Below are 21,713 nucleotides of genomic sequence, written 5' to 3' on the forward strand. Positions count from 1 at the left end.
GGATCACACACTGCATGGAGTTATCAGGTCTATTCATCTCCTATAGTGAGGATTGGTTCTCAGCCCTTCTTTGTCTTTCATGTCATTGATATTTTTTGAAGAGTACAAGCTGCTTATTTTGAATGATGGACCCCAAGTTGGGTTTGCCTGAAGTTTCTCATTATACTTCAGGTTATTAGGGAGTTTGGTGGGAATACTACGAAGGTGGTGTTGATTCCATCTCAGTGAATCACAATGGGAAGCACATGATGTCAGATGGTCCTATCATTAGAGATGATAACTCTATCCCTTGTTTAAGGTGGTGTTCACCAATATTCTCCACTGTAAAGTTGCTATTTTTTGCCCTATAATTAGGAAATAAGATGTGGGGAGACATTTTGAAACTGAAATTCCATTTCTCATCAAATTTCTCTCATTTTATCATCTTTTATATTTCTTACGTGATTCAAGTATTACTGTCATAGTGGCAAATTAATGATTTTTTAAATCAACAGAATCCTGGGAACTGCCATAGTACTGGACCTGAGGCCCCAGAGCCTCACACAGAGGTCCAGGTACTTGAGGTCTCCATGACTACATTTTTAAGAGTGTTAATCTCGAGAAGGGAATTGTGGGAAGTGAAAACCACAGCATGAGCTATGGCCCAAAGGCAGGCTCCATGTCTAAGCAGCAAAAGGGGTGCTCTTCACAGGAGGGACTCGGGACACAGACCACAGGTGGAGTCCTGAGAGGCCACACCTGGCTAACTGTAGGACAGAGACCAGGCTTCCTGAGCTTGGAGGTGAGGTGAAAATGAGGTGCAAGAGAAAAGGCCAAAATGAAGAACAGGCCAATATCTTATGTCATATTATAAAAAGTGAAAAAAGCAGAAAGAGGGAGAGAGACTGAAAAGTTTCTGAGATGGCAAGTATATGAACCAGACTAAGGCCATCTTGAGAAATTCCACCACGATAACTACTCTGTGGCCTAAAGCCTTCTTGAGTACAGCCCCTTCCTCCATTCTTTTCTTTTGTTTAACACACCCTTAAGTATACCCTCCAGGCAAAGCTTCCTTGATCTGCTCAGGATATGACCCCTCCTGGTAGCCCCCAGTATGTACTGCCCAGTCTTCAGGGCCATAAAAGCAGGTCTAACTGGAGATGGTGTTGTGGAGCTCTACTCATCTTGTGGCAGCCCAAGACAGGCTTCTGTTCATATGATAATTGTTTATAATAAACCATTTCTCATCAAGCTGGACCTGTTTGCCTTTTTCTTCAGTCTCATGGCTTCTTTGGCCTTTGAAGTTAGTTTTGCATATACCTCCCTTTCAGAGAACAACAGGATGACTTGGCAGGGTGTTGTGTCTAGGAACAGGGAGTGGGGAGGAAGATGGGGGCTGTCTGCTGAAGGTTTGAGTCTCAGTGAGGAGTCCACTGATGAGGGTTAAGAAGCCTGAGATCAAATTCATAGACACAGAAGTAGAACAGGGATTTGCCAAGAGTCAGGGGTGGGCGCATGGTATGGGGAGTTATTATTTAATCAGTGCAGTTTTAGTTTGGGAAGATGAAAAGTTCTGGAGATGGATAGTAGTATTATTTAAACCACAATATGAATGTACTTAATGCCACTAAACTCTATACTTAATGGCTAAAATGGTCAATTTCATGTGATGTATATTACCATAATTTTTTTGAAAGACCCCCAAGAGCGCTTCACAAGAATTTCTAAACAGAGGCAGAAAATAGTGAAACACAATTCACAATTTGTGTGCCAAATCAAGTGCCAATATAGGGAAGACACCAGGGGTGTTCTGTGCTAGGGGAAAGCCTTCTACAACCAGTGGCTCCCCAAACACCTGTCAAGGCTGCACCTCCATCAGGCCTTCTTCAGCTTCCTGGCCCCACACAGCCACCTGGCCACCACGCCCAGCAGCTTCCCACAGAGCCACAGGGTGCCCAGGGTGACCAGCAGCAGGAACAAGAAGACGTCCAGCAGGTACTGCTCATGCCATGGCTGCTGCAGGCCGTGGGGCTTGAGGTGTGCCGCACCCCCTGTCTGGAGGATGTGGTCGATCCAGCCCACCAGCCTCTGAGCAGGGGTCAGGGGGTGGGAGCGCCTGATGATGCTGGCGGCCACTGCTGCTGACTTGTACCTGTTGGCAGAGACAGAGGCAGGGCGTTACTCATGTGCTCTCAGAAGTCTTAGAGACCTCGTATCACACATGCGCACACACACACACACACACACACTTTCATCTATATGCACAAAAGACTCAGTTTCAAGGAAAAGTTGTTGGCCTGGCTTTGCCACAGTCTACCTGGGTCCCATGGAAAAGTTCAACCTGGTCCCTCCATGCAAAGATCCATGCCTAGCGCTAAAAGTGCTAATCTATAAAAACTGACTAAGTCTTATAAGGGCTAGTCTCTACCCAAGGAGGCTTATCACATACTATAAATAATTATATGTATAATAAGCAGCTATTTTGTGCTGGTGTCTGGGCTAGATGTCAAACATGACTCTGGGGACGGGGGCCCAGGACAAGGCCTGTACTTTCTGCCTCTTCAGAGCATCATACTGGCCAGCACTGGCTTCATGGGCTGCAGCCCACACATTTGCACAAGACCCTATACTTAGACAGGTCCTATGCTTGCTTTAATTCTCTGCTGTCGTTTTCTTGAAATTCTTAAAATTTATAACAATGGGCTCCACATTTCCATTTTACTTTGGGCCCCACAAATTATATACCAAGCCCTGATGTGCAATGTGTAGGGACCATCCCAGCCCAAATGACACCATCATAGGGCTAGCAAATTATGGACATTTCAGATCTAGGTCTTTGAATAGCCAATGAAATTCACAGACTCATTCTTCAGAAAGTGACCATTTGCTCTTCATGAGATACCAAACATAATGAAATGTCTGAGGTTATCTGACCCTGGAGCTTACAACTTTTCTAGGGTTAAGAATCATAAGCTATGTGGGGACTTCCAGTCATCTAACAAGAACTTATTTGGGTCTCCTTTGTGCAAGGTAATATGATAAGTCTTGAGTTCTGAGTCAGTTTATGCCCTTGAAACTTTAGGTTATTCAGTCCTTCTTATTTATAAGGTAGAAAGAATAAATTTTTCTCTTCATATGAGATCACTGTACTAGATGGGAATTTACCTAAGAAAACATAGGACCTTTTACTGCCTCACTTAACGGAAATTCATCCAAACCTACTTTAGCAGGCCCTGTGCTAGGCCCTGGGAACACCAGGGAAAACAAGAGACACACTTGGCTGTCCAGAGGAGCTAACTCTTTACTTTCTAGTGTGAGGGACACACAATAAATTAAGACAGAAAAAAACTGGGTTAGTTACTGATCCTGAGAAGTGTTAAGAAGGAAAAATGAATTATGATTGAAGAGGGTGGGAGAGAAGAGCACATTTAGGCCTGTCAGACAAAGACCACCTGCCCCTCTGAGGAGAGGACATTGGAGATGACTCTGACTGTCATGAAGGAGGCAGCACTGTGAAGAGAAGGGAAGGATGGTTCTAGGGAGCAGCACTGACAAAAGGCCTGAGGCAGGAAACACTGTGACATATTGGGGGACAGAAAGGAAACCTCCTGACTCAGTTGGAATTCTACTATAAGCACCCCCAAAATATAAGACCTCTCAGAGACCCTGTGTAAGTAGGTCAGTGTCCTCCCAACACTTAAGGCAGAAATGTTTTCAACATCTAACCCAAATTGCCTAGTCTTGTTCTCAGAGGAAATACATCATCTGTAAGCATCACCCACATATTATTCCGTGTCTCGGATGTTTCAGCTTTTATTGCAAAAAAGTGGCACACAGTGCCCTTTGTGTTGGATGTCTTCATTCAGTCTAAGTGACCACAAGCCCAGAGAGCTTCATACCTCTTGTCTTCTATGACTTGCTTCATCTTCAGAGCCAATGTCTCTGCCTTGATCTGCTTTAGCTGGATAGAGACACCAAACTTTTTGCCTTCTACATGGTTCAGATTTGCAGGCTGGTCTCCAAAAAGGGGAATCCCCACCATGGGTACACCATGTTGGATGGCCTCCATTATGCTATTCATCCCACCATGGGTGACAAAAAGACGGATGTGTGGATGAGCTGTTTCAATTAAGAAATAGAGCAGAATATTTCAGAATGACAAATTTCAGAATGAAAAGTTTCAGAAAACCACGGAAAACAGGAAGGGTAGAAGAAAATGCCAAGGGAATTTCAAAGTCTGTTGGAGCCATTATAAAGATATTTTGCTTGGGACATATCCAAGGTGCATGTTACTAACATAAAGGATTCCAAACCTTGACTTTTTATGAAAATTCCTTGCCCTAGCCAGAACCCAGCTAAGACTCAGACTCCGGGGACTCTCTAGACAATACTCCTAAGCAAGGCACGTATCTCTCTCCATCCATCCATCCATCTTTCTCTCTAACATCCTAGTCACTCCCTTTGTTTTGCTCATCTCTATTTTCTCATTGTGTCTGTCTCTATCTCTCTCTCTTTCTCTTTGTCTTGAGCACTCTTTTCTCACCTGCCAACTTATTTCCCTCTTCTCTGAATTCCTGACACATTCACTGGCATCGTAACTCATGTGGCAATCATAAAATTTATACTATATGCATTTTCTCCTCAAATACATGATTAGCCCCTTGAAAGCAGAGACTAGACCCGACACTTGAGTATTTCCATTTCCAGCATTTCCATCCCATCCTATTTAAAGCTAACTAAGATTATTGTTGAAAATGAAGAGTTTGTCTCAGCCTGTGTCACTCAACTGGGATGCACATCAAAATCTCCTTGTCTCTTCTTTGAAAGGAGCACCATGTGCCCCACTCCAGACTTAAAGAATTAAATTTGCAGAAGAGGAGCCAGGAATCTGTTCCTTCAATTCCCCAGGTTATTTTGAGTCATTATCTTGATCATGAGCCTTTGATTCTGTCAGTGGCTATGGGAGTAAGTGGTCTGTAAAAAGCAGCACTGGGCACAAAGAAAACCTATTGGGGGGGGGGGTTGGTGAGGGAACTCTCTGGTTCCAGAGACAAAATGGACCAAGTAACTGATTATGAGGTTATTCATCTTGGCACTCAGGTATTTTGGCGCATCCTGAAGACACCATTGGCATCAGTGCTGTGAAGCTATGAATTGCTCCCACCTTAATAACTAAGAAAGATGTGTTTGTGGGAGGAGTAGGTGTATGTATATACATGTAAGTGCATGTGATGAACAGTTACTCTTGAACCACTAAATACAGTGGCAACATCCTTCCGGTATGTTTTCTTTAGAATCCATAGGTTGTTTCAGATTGTGTTTGGGTGACCCTGTTCAAGACCAAATGCAGTAGGTCAAGGTGACTTTGATGTCTGCCGACATCTGGCCTGGGATAGAAAACAGTGAAGGGGAGATGGCTGTTTGGGCACTGATCTCATTAGAAGTAGGGTCTGATGCCCCAAGAACTCCAGCTGGCTGCTCTGTTCCTGCCTTCTGCAGACTTACCTTTAGCTATTAGCAGCTCCTTCTAGTGCAAATGGGATTGCCCTACTAGAGGTCAGAGCCTGATGAGTTCTAAAAATATGTAAATGACAAGGGTGAAGCAGACCTGGGCAGTCCTTACCCAGGAGATCATTCTGAGGAAGCCAGTTCACAATTTTCACATTTGCTGACAATCTGATGTCTTTGGGCCAATGAGAAGGCTTATATTTCCATATAACCCCCTGAGAGAGATGAGCAAAGGCACTGTTCATCTCCCTGAGAAGTTCCTGGGCTTGAAAGTTGCTCACCATGGAGCCCAGGGCCACAAGGACAAAACCAGAGTCTCCAAACTTGGTGATAAAATTCTCAAATTCCTGGAGAAAGGTAAGAAAGGAAAAGGAGGTGAGCAAATTTGTTCATGAAAGCCTAGACAGCCATGAAATGAAAGCCAGATATTTACTGAACACACCCTCTTATCCTTCTCTGAGCAAATAGCCCCTGGCACAGCTCAGTACCCTGTGCATGGTGCTTATGCCCATGGTGTTGGTGGGAATATCTTTCTTCTTTAAAATCCTGATGTCAGGGCCATCCTAGACCCTCTGCTCATCGTAGGTCAGTGGAGACATGGTCACTTGGGAATTTTCCAAGGCCACCAGAAAATGGTAGTATAGGAAGAATACTGGTGGGGTGTTAGGGTCCAGCAGAGAGAGGTGCTACATCTGAGGCTACATTGGAGAAGCTGGGAGAAGGCCTCTAGCATAAGTATTAGAAATGGAGAAAGGCTCCTGACTACTCACACTCTGTACCACGTACAGTGCTTTGCTCTGATACATTGTGATATTCTTATTAACTGATCTTTGTAATTTATCTTCTGCCTCAGTGGCTCACCCACACAACTGCAAATTATATCCACATAAGAAGATAAAAAATGGTAGTGCCCAGTCCTAACTCCAAACTTGGGCAGTTTATTTTTTAAAGTCCTCAGGCAATACTTAAGGAAGGTTGGGATTTAATGTTGTAATCTTGGCTTTAACACAGTTTTGGTCAATTCTTGCTTCAAGTATTTCTTCAGACCCTGACTCTGGACTACTGGAGCCCCCCTTCCCCAGCTTCTAGACCCTCATCCCTGGAATGATTCCATCCAGCATAACACTGCTTGATTTACCATCTCAAAGGACCACTTTGACTACAGCTTTGTTGTTCTTTTTAATTAAAAAAGCCACATGAGACACTACGTAAAAACTGGAAAATATAGAGAAAATTTTTTGAAAAAAGCCTCTTCTTCTCACAGCCATTACAACCCTTACTTCCATTATGCTCCTGCTTAACAATCCCCTCCCCCTACCCTATAACGAAGGCCTATAACCCACCTTCTTATCAAGTAAAGTCTCCTGCAATCTGGCCTGGCTATATTTATGCAATTGAATCTTCTGGTCCAGTCTAGCTAGAGTCACCAAAGGAACCCAGAGTCATGCCTGTCTTATTTTTACTTTGACACTCTGAGCTATTTGTTCTCTCCAACTGGAACTCCTTCCCTCCCTAGCTCCATCCATAAAATCCTGCCATCAACTCAAAGCCCATCTAGCCCATGGATCATTCTCCAACTCTCCCTGCTTACTCACTTTAAGGTCAGTCGATGAAGGGTGGACGCTTGGGGGCCTGGAAGACCCAGGCCAAATCAAGTCTCCCTCGCTCCGAAATGAATGGCAGTGGGAAAGTCACTTATGCCAAGTCCCTGTCTCCTTGTTTATAAAAATGGAGATCATCATACTTCCCTCCAGGTGGCAAGATATTAAATAAGATAAATTCCATAAAATGGCAACCCAGTGCTGATAGGCAACAGGAAGCCAACTCATCTTAGCTCCCCTCCCTTTAAAAACTTCTACTGCAGGAGTTCTGAGTTTATGCCTTCAAACCAGCTCGGCAGCTTTCACAATTTACAATGCCCAGGACTGACCCCAGATCAATCAAATCAGAAGGTCTATGTGGAATCAGGAACTAGGGCTCTACAGGCTGGGGATGCTGGTGATGATGTCCACAGTTCTTACTGTCAGTCCCACACAGTCCCACCTTGGTTACATAGTATTGTGTGTTTCATTGTGACTAACTCATCTCTTTAACAATTCTCACACGTAATGGATGCTTGCCCCACAGTTACTATACATATGATCATACAAAATGCACATGAAAATATTAACTTATTAAAAGCCTTATCCCAGGGCACCTGGATGGCTCCGTGGAAAGAGCATGCAACTCTCAACCTTCGTGTTGTGAGTTTGAGCCCCTTGTGGGGTTTAGAGATTACTGAAAAAAAAAAAAAAAATGAAAAGCTTATCCCACCAGCGCCAGAACTGAAGAGGATCCCGGGTATACTACGTAAGGAGGTCCTCAATCTCAGGGTTATTCAGTCCTAACACTATAATTGCATGACCCTGAAAGTGAGTCTTCCTTAAAAACCATGTCTTAGGTGCACTTGCCTCACCCTACTCTGTCCCAGTTCCCACTGGCATGGGAGCCACCAACTCTGCACTGCAGAGCTCTGCATGAAGTCCATATTGAGTACTAATCACTTACTTGTGGCACTTGTTTAACAGCTCTGGCCATTAAGCCTCCAACATACACAGTGTTGGGAAGCAGGGGCCGAGCAAATTCAAGGGCAAAGTCAGAGTTAACAAACCACAGCTCTGCTTTCTTTAGGAGATGAGACAAAACTGGCCTAGAGCCTTCTGGGAAATGCTCTCTGATGGTGTTGTCATACACAGACTGGATTTGCCATTGGCTTATGGAAAAATCAAAGAGCATCAGAAAATTCTTCACTCGACCCCAGAAGTCCATGTGGTCACTTAGGAAGGAATGGAATACTGGCACATAAGACAAGGGGTTTGGCAGTCCAATATCTATAGTGCCAAACGAGGAAGAGAGAATGGACACAAATGGTTTTCCAAGCTTCTCGGCAACCAGGAAAGGACAGTAGTCAAAATTTTCAACTATCACTAGGTCAAAGTTCTCATTCTTTAAGGTGTCCATGATATCCTTTCTCCTTAGAAAATGACTGCACTGAAGCCCCAGTTGCTCCATAAAGCTTAAAAACTTTCCAAATGTGTATCTGTAAGAAAGAAAAGAAGAATGGTGAATATTCACTGGAGTTGTTAATTTCACAATACATAAAGGAACCTTGGTCTACAAAGAAAATACCGCAGGTGAGCAAGACCACATCTAGCAGCAGTGCACCTATTCTACCACTGTCCATAAATACCCTCATCTCAGTTACTCTGAGAACATGCTCTGCTCTGGAGAGTGTTCCCTTCCTCCCCTCCTCTTCCTTCTCTCATCCAAATCCCAAGCACTCTCTATGCCACTTTATTCAAAAAACTATGACTTTGAGTTCTTAATTCTTGAAATCCACAAGCACAACTGAATTATGTTAACTGAAAACAAATTGTCACTGTTGGACCTTCTGCTCTGGGAAGCTTCTCTGACCATAGCAAATCTCATAGAAACCTTTCTTTCTTTCTTTCTTTCTTTCTTTCTTTCTTTCTTTCTTTTTTTTTAAAGATTTTATTTATTTGACAGAGAGAGAGACAGCGAGATTAGGAACACAAGCAGGGGGAGTGGGAGAGGGAGAAGCAGGCTTCCTGCTGAGCAGGGAGCCCAATGTGGGACTCGATCCCAGGACCCCGGGATCATGACCTGAGCCGAAGGCAGATGCTTAACGACTGAGCCACCCAGGCGCCCTCATAGAACTCTTTCTACTTGATAAATTCTGTAATGTTCTCATTACCATTTCTTTTACACACTGACTTTTTATGAGTGATTTTCTTGTTTACTCAGCCAAACTGTGGAAGTCACTTGATGACACAGTTCCATAAATATTGATCATATAGGCTATTTTTAAAAATCACTGTATTCTAGGGCATGTGATGTGATGAGCACTGGGTGTTATACGCAACTGATAAATTATAGAATACTACATCTGAAAAAAAAATCACTGTGTATTCTAATGTGATAGATCACCTCACCGAAGGGACTATTTTATCACATTAGAACTCAAACCTCAGCTAAGATGGGAATTTCACCTTTCTATGCCCACAAGTTTGGCAATGAAAGAAAAAGAAGAGAAGAGAGGGAAGAGAAGAGAAGAGAAGAGAAGAGAAGAGAAGAGAAGAGAAGAAGAGAAGAGAAGAGAAGAGAAAAAAAGAAGAGAAGAGAAGAGAAGAGAAGAGAAGAGAAGAGAAGAGAAGAGAAGAGAAGAGAAAGAAGAGAAGAGAAAAGAAGAGAAAATAGAGAAAGGAAAAGCAAAGCCAAGCAAGGCCTGGTTAATAATAAACATATTATCAGCTTTTTTACTTCAATGCAGATTGATATGTCCAGAGAAGAGAGTGATAAAGAGTATTAACATGTAATTAAGACTTTGCCCATGGGAATATTCCAGGGACCTATCTCCTTACAAGGCTCTCCCATCACTGCCTATATAGAATATGACTCTTTCCTTCCTGTTTGTACACCCATGGGGAAATAGATAAGAATGTCCACCTGCACTTTAAGGTATCAGAGGTAACAAGTGCAAAAGCTCAAGACATCAGTGGCCTGCTGGCTACATGGAGGACCAAGAGAATCAATACCCTGGCACCCTGTAATTGTACACTACTGTACCATTGCACCCCAGATAGAGAAGGACCAGAAGCGAAGAACTTATTAACAATATACAGATCTCTGCCTGATATTTAGGAACAACTTCAAGTCATACAATGGAAGTAATTGGCAAAAATCATCCTTGGCTGTGTATTTTTGAAGATTTCATGTAACAAAGGAGCGTGATTGTCAGATATTTTAGGTAATTTCAGTAGTGTTGTAAAAATTCCTAGGATATATTGCATTAATCATATTTAAAATTAAGCTAACAAACAGAAGAAAATGTTTAAGAATGCATGGTTACCTATGCCTGTCTCCAAAAATATTACATTAAGGGAGAAGAGACAAGGCATGTATTTAAAATATATAACTAACAGTGCAAGATAATATAGACTAAGTATCAAATGAATAGGTTACATCAGACCTAGACAGGAGGGACTGTGGCTTCCCAGTTTAAGGAAAAAGACTTTCTGAAAAAAAGTAAATGTAAGCAAGATCTTGACTAGTAAGTAAAATTTTCAAGGTAAAAAGAAGGCAAGGCCACTGTAATTATTCAAAATAGGCATGGATTTTTGTCTTTCCCCATTTATGTCTAAGACGAAGGAGTTATGTGTTCCTTTCCATTCAGATAAGGCAAAAGGAGTCATGTCTTATTTTGCATAAGACTGATGGCTTTTTACAAGGACTTTATATGGCCAGGTGCCTGGGTGGCTCAGTCGGTAAAGCATCCAACTCTTGATTTCAGCTCAAGTCATGGTCTCAGGGTTGTGAGATTGAGCCCTCCATCGGGCTCCATGCTCAGCAGGGAGTCTGCTTGAGATTCTCTCCCTCTCCCTCTCTCTCTCTCTGGCTCTTACTTTGCCCCTCCCCCCACTCCTGCTCACTCCCTCTCTCTCTCTCTCTCTCCCTCTTTCTCTCTCTCTCTGGGTTGCCCCAGCATATAAATTTTTTTTAAAGGACTTTACATGACCAGATGTTCAACTACTACAAAATCAATGTTCATAAGTCTCCCCCACCATGAATGGAATATATGTGAAGAAAAGAAGGAAAAATAAGTGGAAGAAGGTCACTTTCATTTCCCTACCAACAGTGATAGGTTGAGGTACCTATACTTCTGTGTTGGGGAGGTTATAAGCAAAGATGTAAGAGAAGTGTTGAAAGGATGTCCCAGAAGGAACAGCCTCTACTTTCTACAGAAATCCATTCATGGAACAGGGACAGTGCAGAGCAAAGAAGAATTTCCAGTGACTGAATTGGATAATTTGGTGTGAATACTTGTTTCCCCAACCATCCACTCATCATGTATCCCTTCATCTACCCACCCATCCATCCATCCCTTTCTTATGTCTTCAGTCCAAACATCCATCCATCCATCCATTCATTTGTATCACTAAAATTGACTCTTTGGTTCAAATAATTAAAAATAACAATTACCTGTCACTCAAAGCTTCTCCCATAAGAAAATCAAAATTCTCCTTCAATCTTTTGTTATAATCTTCAGGTGGAAGCCAAGAAATAACTTGGTATGATTTTTCCTTCTCTTTAAAATCTAAAAAACACCCATGGGTTAAAAATGTTAAGTATGTCACAAAACATGGATTAACATTAGTGTGATAAGATCAATATTTGTTTGTTCAAATAATTTTATATTTATTTGAATGTTTGCCTTTTGAACTATTTTTATATGGTTTGGTTGCATTCTCATTCATTCAATCTTATAAAATGATAACATGTATTGAGAACCTTACACTGATTAAGGAGTGCTTCTCAATTTAAAGTTATGGAAGCTTCCATTTATTTTTTTAATATTTATTTATTTGAGAGAGAGAGAGCACATGTGAGTGAGGGAAGGGGCAGAGGGAGAGAGAGAGCAAGGAAGAGAATTTCAAGCAGACTCTGCTGGGTGCAGAGGCCGATGAGGGGCTCAATCTCAGGACCCTGAGATCATGACCTGAGGCGAAATCAAGAGTCATATGCTTAACTGACTGAGCCACCCAGGCGCCCTGGAAGCTTCCTGGGATCGAGCCCCACATCTGGATCCCTGCTCAACAGGGAGCCTTCTTCGCCCTCTCCCTCTACCCCTCCCCCGTGCTTGTGCTTTCTCTCTCACACTCTCTCGCAAATAAATAAATAAAATCTTTAAAAAAATTTTTTTAAAGCTTCCATAAGCTATAGCTATTTGTCTCATTTTACAGATGAGAAAACAAAGGTAATTGAAGATACAAAGGTAATTATCTTAAGCAAATTAGGATAAGTGGTGAAAATTGCACACATAGGAAGTGATAAAGTCTGTTTGATTCCAGAGCCTCTGCTCTTTCTGTTTTAGAAAAGCTCATTTTCATTATTTAGAGTGATAAATCCAAATCGTTTTTTGATTCAGTAAAAAGTACAAAAAAGTACTAAGAAGCTTACATAAAATAGTAGACCTCTGTACCTCTACTTACCAGCATGACTTTTCCCACATATCCATGTGTAATGAAAAGCCTGAGTCCATTTATGATGTTTGACTCCTGACAGTTTTCAAGCCCTATCTCCCACTCTCTCTTCAGTGTTTCACTTGGGCAAACTATTAAGAAAGTCAACATGCTCCTACCCTTGGCCATAGTGGAAGTTTCAAACCATGCAAGTAAAGACCAATAAGGGGGAACCCTCAACACATCTCAACTCTCTACCCACAATGAAAACTCAAACTAGTCATCCCTCCCTCCTCTGGAAAGCCATTTTTCAGATTGACTTAGGAGCCTTTCCTACTCTTCTTAAAAAAATAATAATAATAATAAGCCTTATTATTTGAGTAATAAATATTCCATACTCTCTTATACATGTATGCTTTCATCAGTCATAACATCCAATCAAATGTGTGTAAACTGGGGATAGATTAATGCACAGTCTTACACATTGAAACTACCAAGCCCAATCCTAGTGAAAGTACTGCTATCCAAGTATGTTCTGGCAAATACTTTGCAATCATAGATTTGGCTAGTAGGCTCTTCAGTACCTATGTCAACAGACTCTCAACATCAGTTTGCCTTCACTTTGGAAAGGACACAGTGCACCTTTAACTAGTTATCCATGGGGTATTTCAACATCCTACTATTGGCCACAATTTTATTGGCAAAATCTTAACCATATCCAACTTTCACCAGGAGCCCAGGTAGGACATTATATTGAAAATATCCCACTCTAAGGAGATTCATTTGACATACTTATTCAGGACAGAGAAACATTCCCACAGGAGTGCACAGAAAGGGATGTGCCATTGCCCCACACAAAGCTCAAGGCCTAGGACATTGGTTAAATTCCTAGGAATTATTTGATCATTTAAGGCCTCTCTATCCATGACACTATCAAGAAACAACTACTGGGCCACCTGGGTGGCTCAGTTGGTTAAGCATCTGACTCTGGCTCAGGTCAATCTCGGGGCCCTGGGAATCGAGCCCCAAGTTGGGATCCCCTTTGAGTGAAGAGTCTGCTTCTTCTTCTCCCTCTCCCCTCCCACTGCTTGTATGTTATCTCTCTCTCTCTCTCAAATAAATGAACCAAATCTTTATTAAAAAAAAAAAAAAAGAGGGGCGCCTGGGTGGCTCAGTCGGTTAAGCGTCTGCCTTCGGCTCAGGTCATGATCCCAGGGTCCTGGGATCGAGCCCCGCATGGGGCTCCTTGCTCGGCAGGAAGCCTGCTTCTCCCTCTCCCACTCCCCCTGCTTGTGTTCCCTCTCTCGCTGTCTCTCTCTCTGTCAAATAAATAAATAAAATCTTTAAAAAAAAAAAAAAGAAACAAATATTGATTCATAACACCACAATATCTCATGAAGTCCAAAAACTTTTAAGCCTTTTTGCAATCTGGAGGCAATATATTTCTGATTTATACATTTTCCTTAAATCCATTTATACTTATTTTTGAAAATCAGCCCACTTTGAATAAGGCCAAATAACAAAAAGATCTAAAATCTGTCCAAACTACAATACAATACGCACTGTCATTAGTGCCCCCCACATTTGCATTCATTATAAAGGCTTCAGCAACCTCTTCCCATGCTTCCTGGAGTTCTCTAGACCACCTGTTGATAGCAGTATTAGTCTCCAATCTCTACTGTAGTAAATGACTATAAACTTATTACAAATTTATTATCTTATAATTCTGGAGATCAGAAGTCCAAAATGGGTCTCACTAGGACAAGAGCAAGTTGTGGGCAGGCCAGCATTCCTTTTGGAGCCTCTGAAAGACATTCTCTTGCCTTTTCCATCTTTTAGTGATTGTCTTCATTCCTTGGCTCATGGCCTCCTTTTGACTGACAATGACATCATCCATCATCTGACTTTCCTTCCATTATCACATTTCCTTCTCTTACTCTCCTGTCATCTCTCTTTTTTTTAAATCGGTTAATTAACATATAGTGTATTATTAGTTTCAGAGGCAGAGTTTAGTGATTCATCAGTTGCATATAACACCCAGTGCTCATTACATCAAGTGCCCTCCTTAATGTTCATCACCCAGTTACCCCATATCCCTCCCACCTCCCCAATCATCTCTTTTTTTTTAGAAGGACTCTTGGAACTATATAGAGCCCAAATGGATAATCCAAGACAATATTCCCATCTCAAAATCCTTATGTTTATCACATCTGCAAAGTTCCTTTGCCATGTAAGGCAGTATATTCATTGGTTCTAAAGATTAGAGCATATCTTTGGGTGGGGACATTATCTTCTACCACCATGTTCTGCTTTCTGGACCTCAAACACTCATGTCCATATCACATACAAAATATAATCACTCCATCCCAACATTCCCACAAGTCTCAAACCATCACATCACTAATTCATAGTTCAAAATTTCATCTTAATGTCATTAGCTTGAATGTCCCAAATTATATTATCCAAATAATTCAATAAAGTATGGGTGTGACAATCTTGATACGATCCATCTGTGGACCTATGAAAATTAGGAAATAAGTTTATCTGCTTCCAAGAAACATTAAGATACCAGTTACAGATATTATCATTCAAAGTGGAACAAAATGGAAGGAAAATATGAATTTCTGGTCCTAAGAAATGTTGACATCCAACTGGGCAGACCATGTTAGGTTTTAAAAACTGGAAATAACCTGCTGTGACTTGAAGCTCAGCACTGTAAGCTTGAAGTTCTACCCTTTGTACTCACTGCTTCACACTCAGACTTTTCATTTGTTCTTCATGAAAGGTAGCATAAGTTCTCAGCTAAATAGTTTACGAGTGTGTTTCTGAGTTCAATGACCTTCTTTCATGTCACTCTTTCTCTGTCCTTTTGGTCCAAATTGGCAGTATTTATCCTGTATAAAATTCGCAAGTACCTTATGGATCTTCTGGGTATATCATGGGAATTCACTCTGCTAGACAAGAGCTGCTACACAGATCTTTAAAAAGAATTTCACCTCTACTTTTGGCTTCAGCCAACAGGGCTGAGGGGACTCATGATTCACACACACAATATTTAAAGAGCTCTGTGAGACTGAATATTCTGATCTATTCAGAGGCAACAGCAAGAGGTTATCCAGACACACCACTGGTTTTCTCTTTGCTGGCAGCAAATCCCCTAATTTTAGACTCTTTTGCAATCTGGATAGGCTGAGAATTTCCCAAATCATGAAGTCTTCATTTCTTTATGCTTAATGGTTCTTCCTTCAATTTATCTCTTTCCTCTCACATTTTACTATAAGAAGCAAGAAATCCTTACCATCTGTATTTTTACCAGAAGTGTGTTTATGATGATTTACATATTGTCTCAGACAACACAGATTTTCTCTACCATGCTCCTTACTTCCTTCTTAGTCCTCATTAGCAGAGTTCTTATATTTTTTATTAAGACACAAATGACATGTAACATTACATTAGCTCCAGGTGTAAAACATAATGATTTGATATTTTTATATATTGCAACAGAGTTCCTAACATCCACATTTCTACCAATAGTCTCTTCAAGACTATCTAGACTTACTCTATCATGCTTCTTAATATTTTTCCAACCTCTATCAATAACCCAATTATAATGCCAGATATTGGTTGGAGCAGTAGTGTATGTGAATATTGAAAATCTTTGCTTCTTCAATCTGATATCATTTCTTTATTAAAGTAGTAAATAAATGAACAAGATGGGGAAGTGTGTCCAAACAAGGAGTTAATAAATGGTTCAAATGTTACAATGCACTGAAATGGGCATCAGGCCAGAAATAATAACTCAATCATGTGTTTTCCCCATTTGCAGACATCTAGTCAAGCTCTATTCCTAAGGTAAAGAATTAATACGCTGTTTCAAAGCCTCAGAAATACCTGTGATTGGGGAATATTGGAAGAAACTCTAGACTTTTAAACCTGGAAACTAAGGATAAAACTGAAGGGATCCAAAAGAAGACATAAAAATGGCCAACAGACACATGAAAAAATGCTCGACATCACTCGACATCAGGGAAATACAAATCAAAACCACAATGAGATACCACCTCACACCAGTCAGAATGGCTAAAATAACAACTTAGGAAACAGACAGATGTTGGTGAGGATGCGGAGAAAGGGGAACCCTCCCACACTGTTGGTGGGAATGCAAGCTGGTGCAGCCACTCTGGAAAACAGGATGGAGGTTCTTCAAAAAGTTGAAAATAGAGCTACCATACGATCCAGCAATTGCACTACTGGGAATTTATCCAAAGGATACAAACATAGTGATTTGAAGGGGCACCTGCACCCCAATGTTTATAGCAGCAATATCCACAATAGCCAAAATATGGAAAGAGTCCAGATGTCCATCGACAGATGAATGGATAAAGAAGATGTGGTATATACACACAATTGAATACTATTCAGCCATCAAAAAAAGGAAATCTTGCCATTTGCAATGACATGGATGGAACTAGAGGGTATTATGCAAAGTGAAATAAGTCAGTCAGAGAAAGACAAATACCATATGAATTCACTCATATGTGGAATTTAAGAGACAAAACAGAGGATCATAGGGGAAGAGAGGAGAAAATAAAACAAGACAAAATCAGAGAGGGAGACAAACCATAAGAGACTCTTAACTCTAGGAAACAAACTGAGGGTTGCTGGAGGGGAGGTGGGGGGGGGCATGGGGTAACTGGGTGATAGGCATTAAGGAGGGCACTTGATATAATGAGCACTGGGTGTTATATGCAACTGATGAATCACTAAATTCTACCTCTGAAACTAATTAAAAAAAAAAAACTGAAGGGATCCATGAACTCCCCAAATTGTTTATAGATTTTTGTGTACATATATTTATTAAAGGGGTAGAAGGTCTGAAGCTTTTATTAGTTTCTCAAAATTCATGGAAACTACCAGAATTATTTTTTAATCAATCTAAAATTTTAATTTAACTTAATTTCATTAAAATTTTTAATTAAATTTAATTGCAATTTTCAAAATTAAGAATAACTACCTTGAAAATAATACACTACAGCTATTTAATCATGTCTGTGGTCAACACAGATGCAAAAAGATATGTATATAAATAACGTTCAGTGATGAATGCAGAACCTAATCTAGAAGGTGATTTAAATGATTTTAAGTAGGGACTCAAATAGATATTGGTACACCAGTTTTCATAGCAGCATTATTCAAAATATCCAAAAGGTGGAAACAACCCAAATGTCCATCGACAGATGTCTGGATTAACAAAATGTGGCATATACTTACAAAGGAACATTATACAGTCTTAAAAAGGGATGGAAATTGTGATCCATACTACAGCATGGATGAGCCTTGAAGACATTATGCAACGTGAAACAAGCCAGACACAAAAAGACAAATATTGTATGTTTCTACTTAAATGAGATATCTAGAATAGCCAAATTATTGAGAAATAAAGTAGAATAATGGTTACCAAGGGCTGCCCACAAGGGGTAGTTGGCAGTTACCATATAATCAGTACAGAGTTCTCATTTGTGATGAGGGAAATGTTCTAGAGAGCAACAGCAGTGATGGTTGCATAACAATATGAATGTACTTAAAGTCACTAAACTTAAAAATCAAATGTTTAAGAGGTCAATTTTATGCTGTGTATATTTTACCACAATAAAAATCTTGAAAGAAATTTTCACAGAAAAAATTGTTTTAACAAAATCTGAACAACAACAAAGCCTGATCACCTTCAAAGTTTTATAATTTTTCAGAATTTTATTCCCTGAAGATGCTGCTTAAAACTGCATCTTTTTTTAAATCAAAGCCTGAGAAAACTTCAGATTGAGCAATCCAGAGCTTAAAGTCCTAAATCCACCCAACACTATTATTAACCTGCCATATCACCTTAAGCAAACCATTTCAGTTCTCTGGGCTGCTGTTTTCTTGTCTTTCAACAGAAAAGAGTTGATAAGATTTGCTCATTTTAGCTAAAATTCATTGGATTCAATGATTCATTTAAGAACGTCCAACATCATTATACACAAACTGTTGACCAGGCATTGATTTTTCTAGAAAACAAAATCATCTCAGTGATAGATTCTGATCTTAGCTGGATAAATAAGGGATTTCTTAAGAAAGTTTTCTTAGATTTCAGATACCATACAAGGAGAAAGTGATGTATGATATAAAAAAAAGGAATCTGTGATATAAGAAAAGAAAATGGCATGTTTGGCTGAACACTCTGTTCACATGCTTTCAAGCTGTTATGAAGTACCATTTACCAAAATAATCTGCAATATATGGAGGGTTGCTTGGGATGAAGTGGAAGGCAAGGTAAGGGGGGAAAATATGGGACTACAGAGTGTGGAGTGCTGGGAGATAGAGCCAAGAAGTTTTCCAACACCTTACATTAACACACACGCAAACACACACACACACAAACACACACACACACTTTTCATTCTTTCAGTCCAATTAGATTTTAAAAACAGTTTTCTAAGCAAAAGGTATTGTTTTACTCTACACTTTGCATAGAGTAGAAGAAATAAAAAAATGGTGAGAAAAGATACCTGATATTAATGAATTTCCTCTCTGGTGAAGCATAGTGACATTATGACCATGATCTTGAAGAATTTGAGACACCCGGTCCAGCAGTAGATGATGGCTTCCACCTAGGAACAATGTACAACTTCACTTTTGAAATGAGGATAATAAAATGCCTAAAGCTGATAGGTTAAGAGATCCAGGAGATGAGAATTAGCCGACAGAAAGCTGATGGTGAGTAGAGGAAGATGAGCTTCATCTCCATTTGGGTAAGCCCCAGCCACTCACCCAGGGCCCAGTGGCCCAAATCTTGATTTTGGCAAACCCCCATCAGATCCTCATTGTGACTCCAGTCACAAAAATGACCAAACATCAGTGTGACGAAGCTTCTCTGCTTATGCCTTAAGGAATTCCTGATCCTAAGTATATGCTAATTTTAGCCAGGCCTTATGGAGATACTGTGCTCTAAAGAAATAACTGTACTTGTGTAAAGTGTGGCACAGGGCTCTATATGAGCGTGAAGGATTCCCAATGGACAATTAGTCAGAGTTTGTTCTGGAATCTTACTCTTTGGAAATCTATGCTAGTGTAGGAGGCAGAAACATGCGAACTTGAATATCAGTCCAAGAAAGAGCCATTGGACCAGAATGAAGCTGAGCCACCACTTAGAGCCAAAATCCTTGAGATTCATATACACTTGGCAGGATGTTTCTCAGTTGGGGCCTGAATTTTGCTGAACATCAAATTAAGGCATTCCGAATAACTGTGGGCCCTTGAGGTGGAATTACAGGATCCTGTGTGCATGAGAGACTGGGGCATCACCCATCCTAGGAAAATCCTGGGATCCTAAGGAAACAGAAGCTTGATCATCTGGGGAGGTACAGGTTCTATCACACTAAATCTTATCCAAAACCATATGAATCATGGGACATTTGGTTGAATCTATGAGTCTCAGTAGCAGAGAAAGTCAGACCAGGAGGGAAGGAATAGAATTTGCCCAAGTTGGGAAGTGGGAGCTGTTTGGAAGATGCAAGTCCCGGCATGACTGGGTCAGCAGAGAGGGATGTCGGACTACTGCAACGGTGTGTATCTGTGGAAATTACCGGAAATTACCCTAGTTTTTAAAATCTGTGCTTGTGTTGCCTGAGGTAACACGGATTATATAAAACACAAACTCCTACTCCCTCAGGCTCCCTGTTCTGGCTTCACATTTAACCCTTGGAAGAAAAGGATACGCGGGAGAAGCCAGCCCGCACGCGCGGCCTTTCCTAAGGGTCTTGGTGAGCCCGGTACATTCTGGGCCAGAGGTGGGGCTTCCAACGCCTCCAAACCACACCCGTTCCCTCTCAGAGTCCAGAGGACACACGCTTTGAAGAGGTGAGGGAGCTCTTTGGTATCGCCAGTATTAACAATCAAAACGCGACAAAAAAAAGAGTTCAAAAGGAGTTATAGGGTTTCTTAAAGAGTTGTTTTTTTTTTTTTTTTTTTTTTTTTAAACCCACTGAAAAGTGCGCGAGACTGGAAGCTGTGGACAGGCTGGTCTTGGGATAAGAAACCCCAACTAAATTCCTGATGTGTACCATTAGGGAGGCCTGGTGTGCTCTGACAAAAGGTGCCTGATGTCCTGACCCTTAGTTTCCTGTTCAGGAAAACACTGTGGGGGCTAAATGCGATTATTTATGGTTCTTTCCAGCTCTAAGATTTCCCCGATTCCCAGTGATCTATACACAGTTACGTAAAAGAGCCCACTGTGGATGGAAATACAATCTTGGGAAAGCTCCATCTTATGATAACCCTTTATCCTGATCCTTGTCCCTTTATCTTATGATGACCCCTTATCCTGATCCTTTTCCCTTTATCTCTTTTCCTTTTCATCTTCTATTCCCTTTGGTGCAAAAGTAAAGGAAGTAAAACTGGGGCCACAAAATGCAGAATTAACAGTCTCCCGAATCCTTCAAACACTTCCAGCAGCACTGGTGAAAGGAGCGGGCATTGGCGAGACCCGAATGTCCAAGGTCCAGTCCCCAGGCCTGGCCAGTTCTCCAAGTTTCCTCGGGATGGATAGCACTCCACCCTCCTAGGTGTCATTGAAATACCTTCCCTGCTCCACTGTGGCTCCCATGCAGTGTCAGAAAATTAGTGCTTCTGCCCCCCATAAGCTCCTTTCCCTGGCCTCCAAGAGCCTGCACAAGCTCCTACAGTCTCTATTGGCAATGGCTGCGCGCCACCCAGAAGTTTAGGGGGAGCCTCTGAATTTGCAGCCCGCTCCCTGGAGGAGGCAGCCCCGGGTCTCCAGCACTGAGAGGGATCGCAAACTTCTGGACCCATTTCCCGCGCCTAGGAGAGCAAATCTGAGTAGGAAGAGCGAGGAAAAAGTATTCTATTTTCTCAGGAAGTTTCTTCACCTCTCGGTGGTAGGGGCCCCTCATTGCCCCACAACCCCCTCCTGCCTCTTCCCCCTCTAGCCTGGGACCCAAGCCCAGTCTGGAAAACCACCTGGAGTGACCCTCTACCCAGAGCTATTTGACTGAGCCTTCCCGCGGGTGTCTGGGACGCGCCTGATTCTCCCGCCAAGCACTCACCCACCAAAGACAGAGTTAGGATTTTGGCGGCCTCCGAGAGCAGGAACCCAGGCAGAAGGAAGCCAGCGAGCAGCAGCGCCCGCTGCCCCGCCATGCTCGCTCTGCT

General features: G+C 41.5%; 1 protein-coding gene across 2 annotated transcripts; it reads right to left on the reverse strand.

Moving 5' to 3' along the window:
- Window positions 1-1,854: 1,854 nt before the first annotated feature.
- On the reverse strand, window positions 1,855-21,701 carry LOC118006492 (UDP-glucuronosyltransferase 3A1-like). 2 transcript variants are annotated; one of them, XM_034999172.1, is made up of 7 exons: window positions 21,608-21,701; window positions 19,052-19,153; window positions 11,527-11,641; window positions 8,035-8,566; window positions 5,603-5,834; window positions 3,879-4,098; window positions 1,855-2,131 (listed from the first exon to the last, which is right to left on the reverse strand). In XM_034999172.1, the coding sequence occupies exons 1-7, from the start codon at window positions 21,699-21,701 to the stop codon at window positions 1,855-1,857; spliced, it is 1,572 nt and encodes a 523-aa protein (XP_034855063.1). The 2 variants fall into 2 exon arrangements, with proteins under 2 accessions (XP_034855063.1, XP_034855065.1); XM_034999174.1 differs by lacking the exon at window positions 19,052-19,153.
- Window positions 21,702-21,713: the final 12 nt, after the last annotated feature.

This window comes from Mirounga leonina, unplaced genomic scaffold (assembly GCF_011800145.1).
Source record: "Mirounga leonina isolate KUSES-001 unplaced genomic scaffold, KU_Mleo_1.0 Mir_97, whole genome shotgun sequence".
Lineage (NCBI taxonomy): Eukaryota > Metazoa > Chordata > Mammalia > Carnivora > Phocidae > Mirounga > Mirounga leonina.

Bases quoted from the DNA above. Each gene is read 5' to 3' on its own strand.
- LOC118006492 (XM_034999172.1), bottom strand. From the start codon at position 21,701: ATGGCGGGGCAGCGGGCGCTGCTGCTCGCTGGCTTCCTTCTGCCTGGG. The intron at 19,154-21,607 runs GTGAGTGCTTGG...CATTGTTCCTAG, and splicing joins CCTAACTCTGTCTTTGGTGG to GTGGAAGCCATCATCTACTG. The intron at 2,132-3,878 runs GTATGAAGCTCT...CTCTGCCAACAG, and splicing joins CAAGTCATAGAAGACAAGAG to GTACAAGTCAGCAGCAGTGG.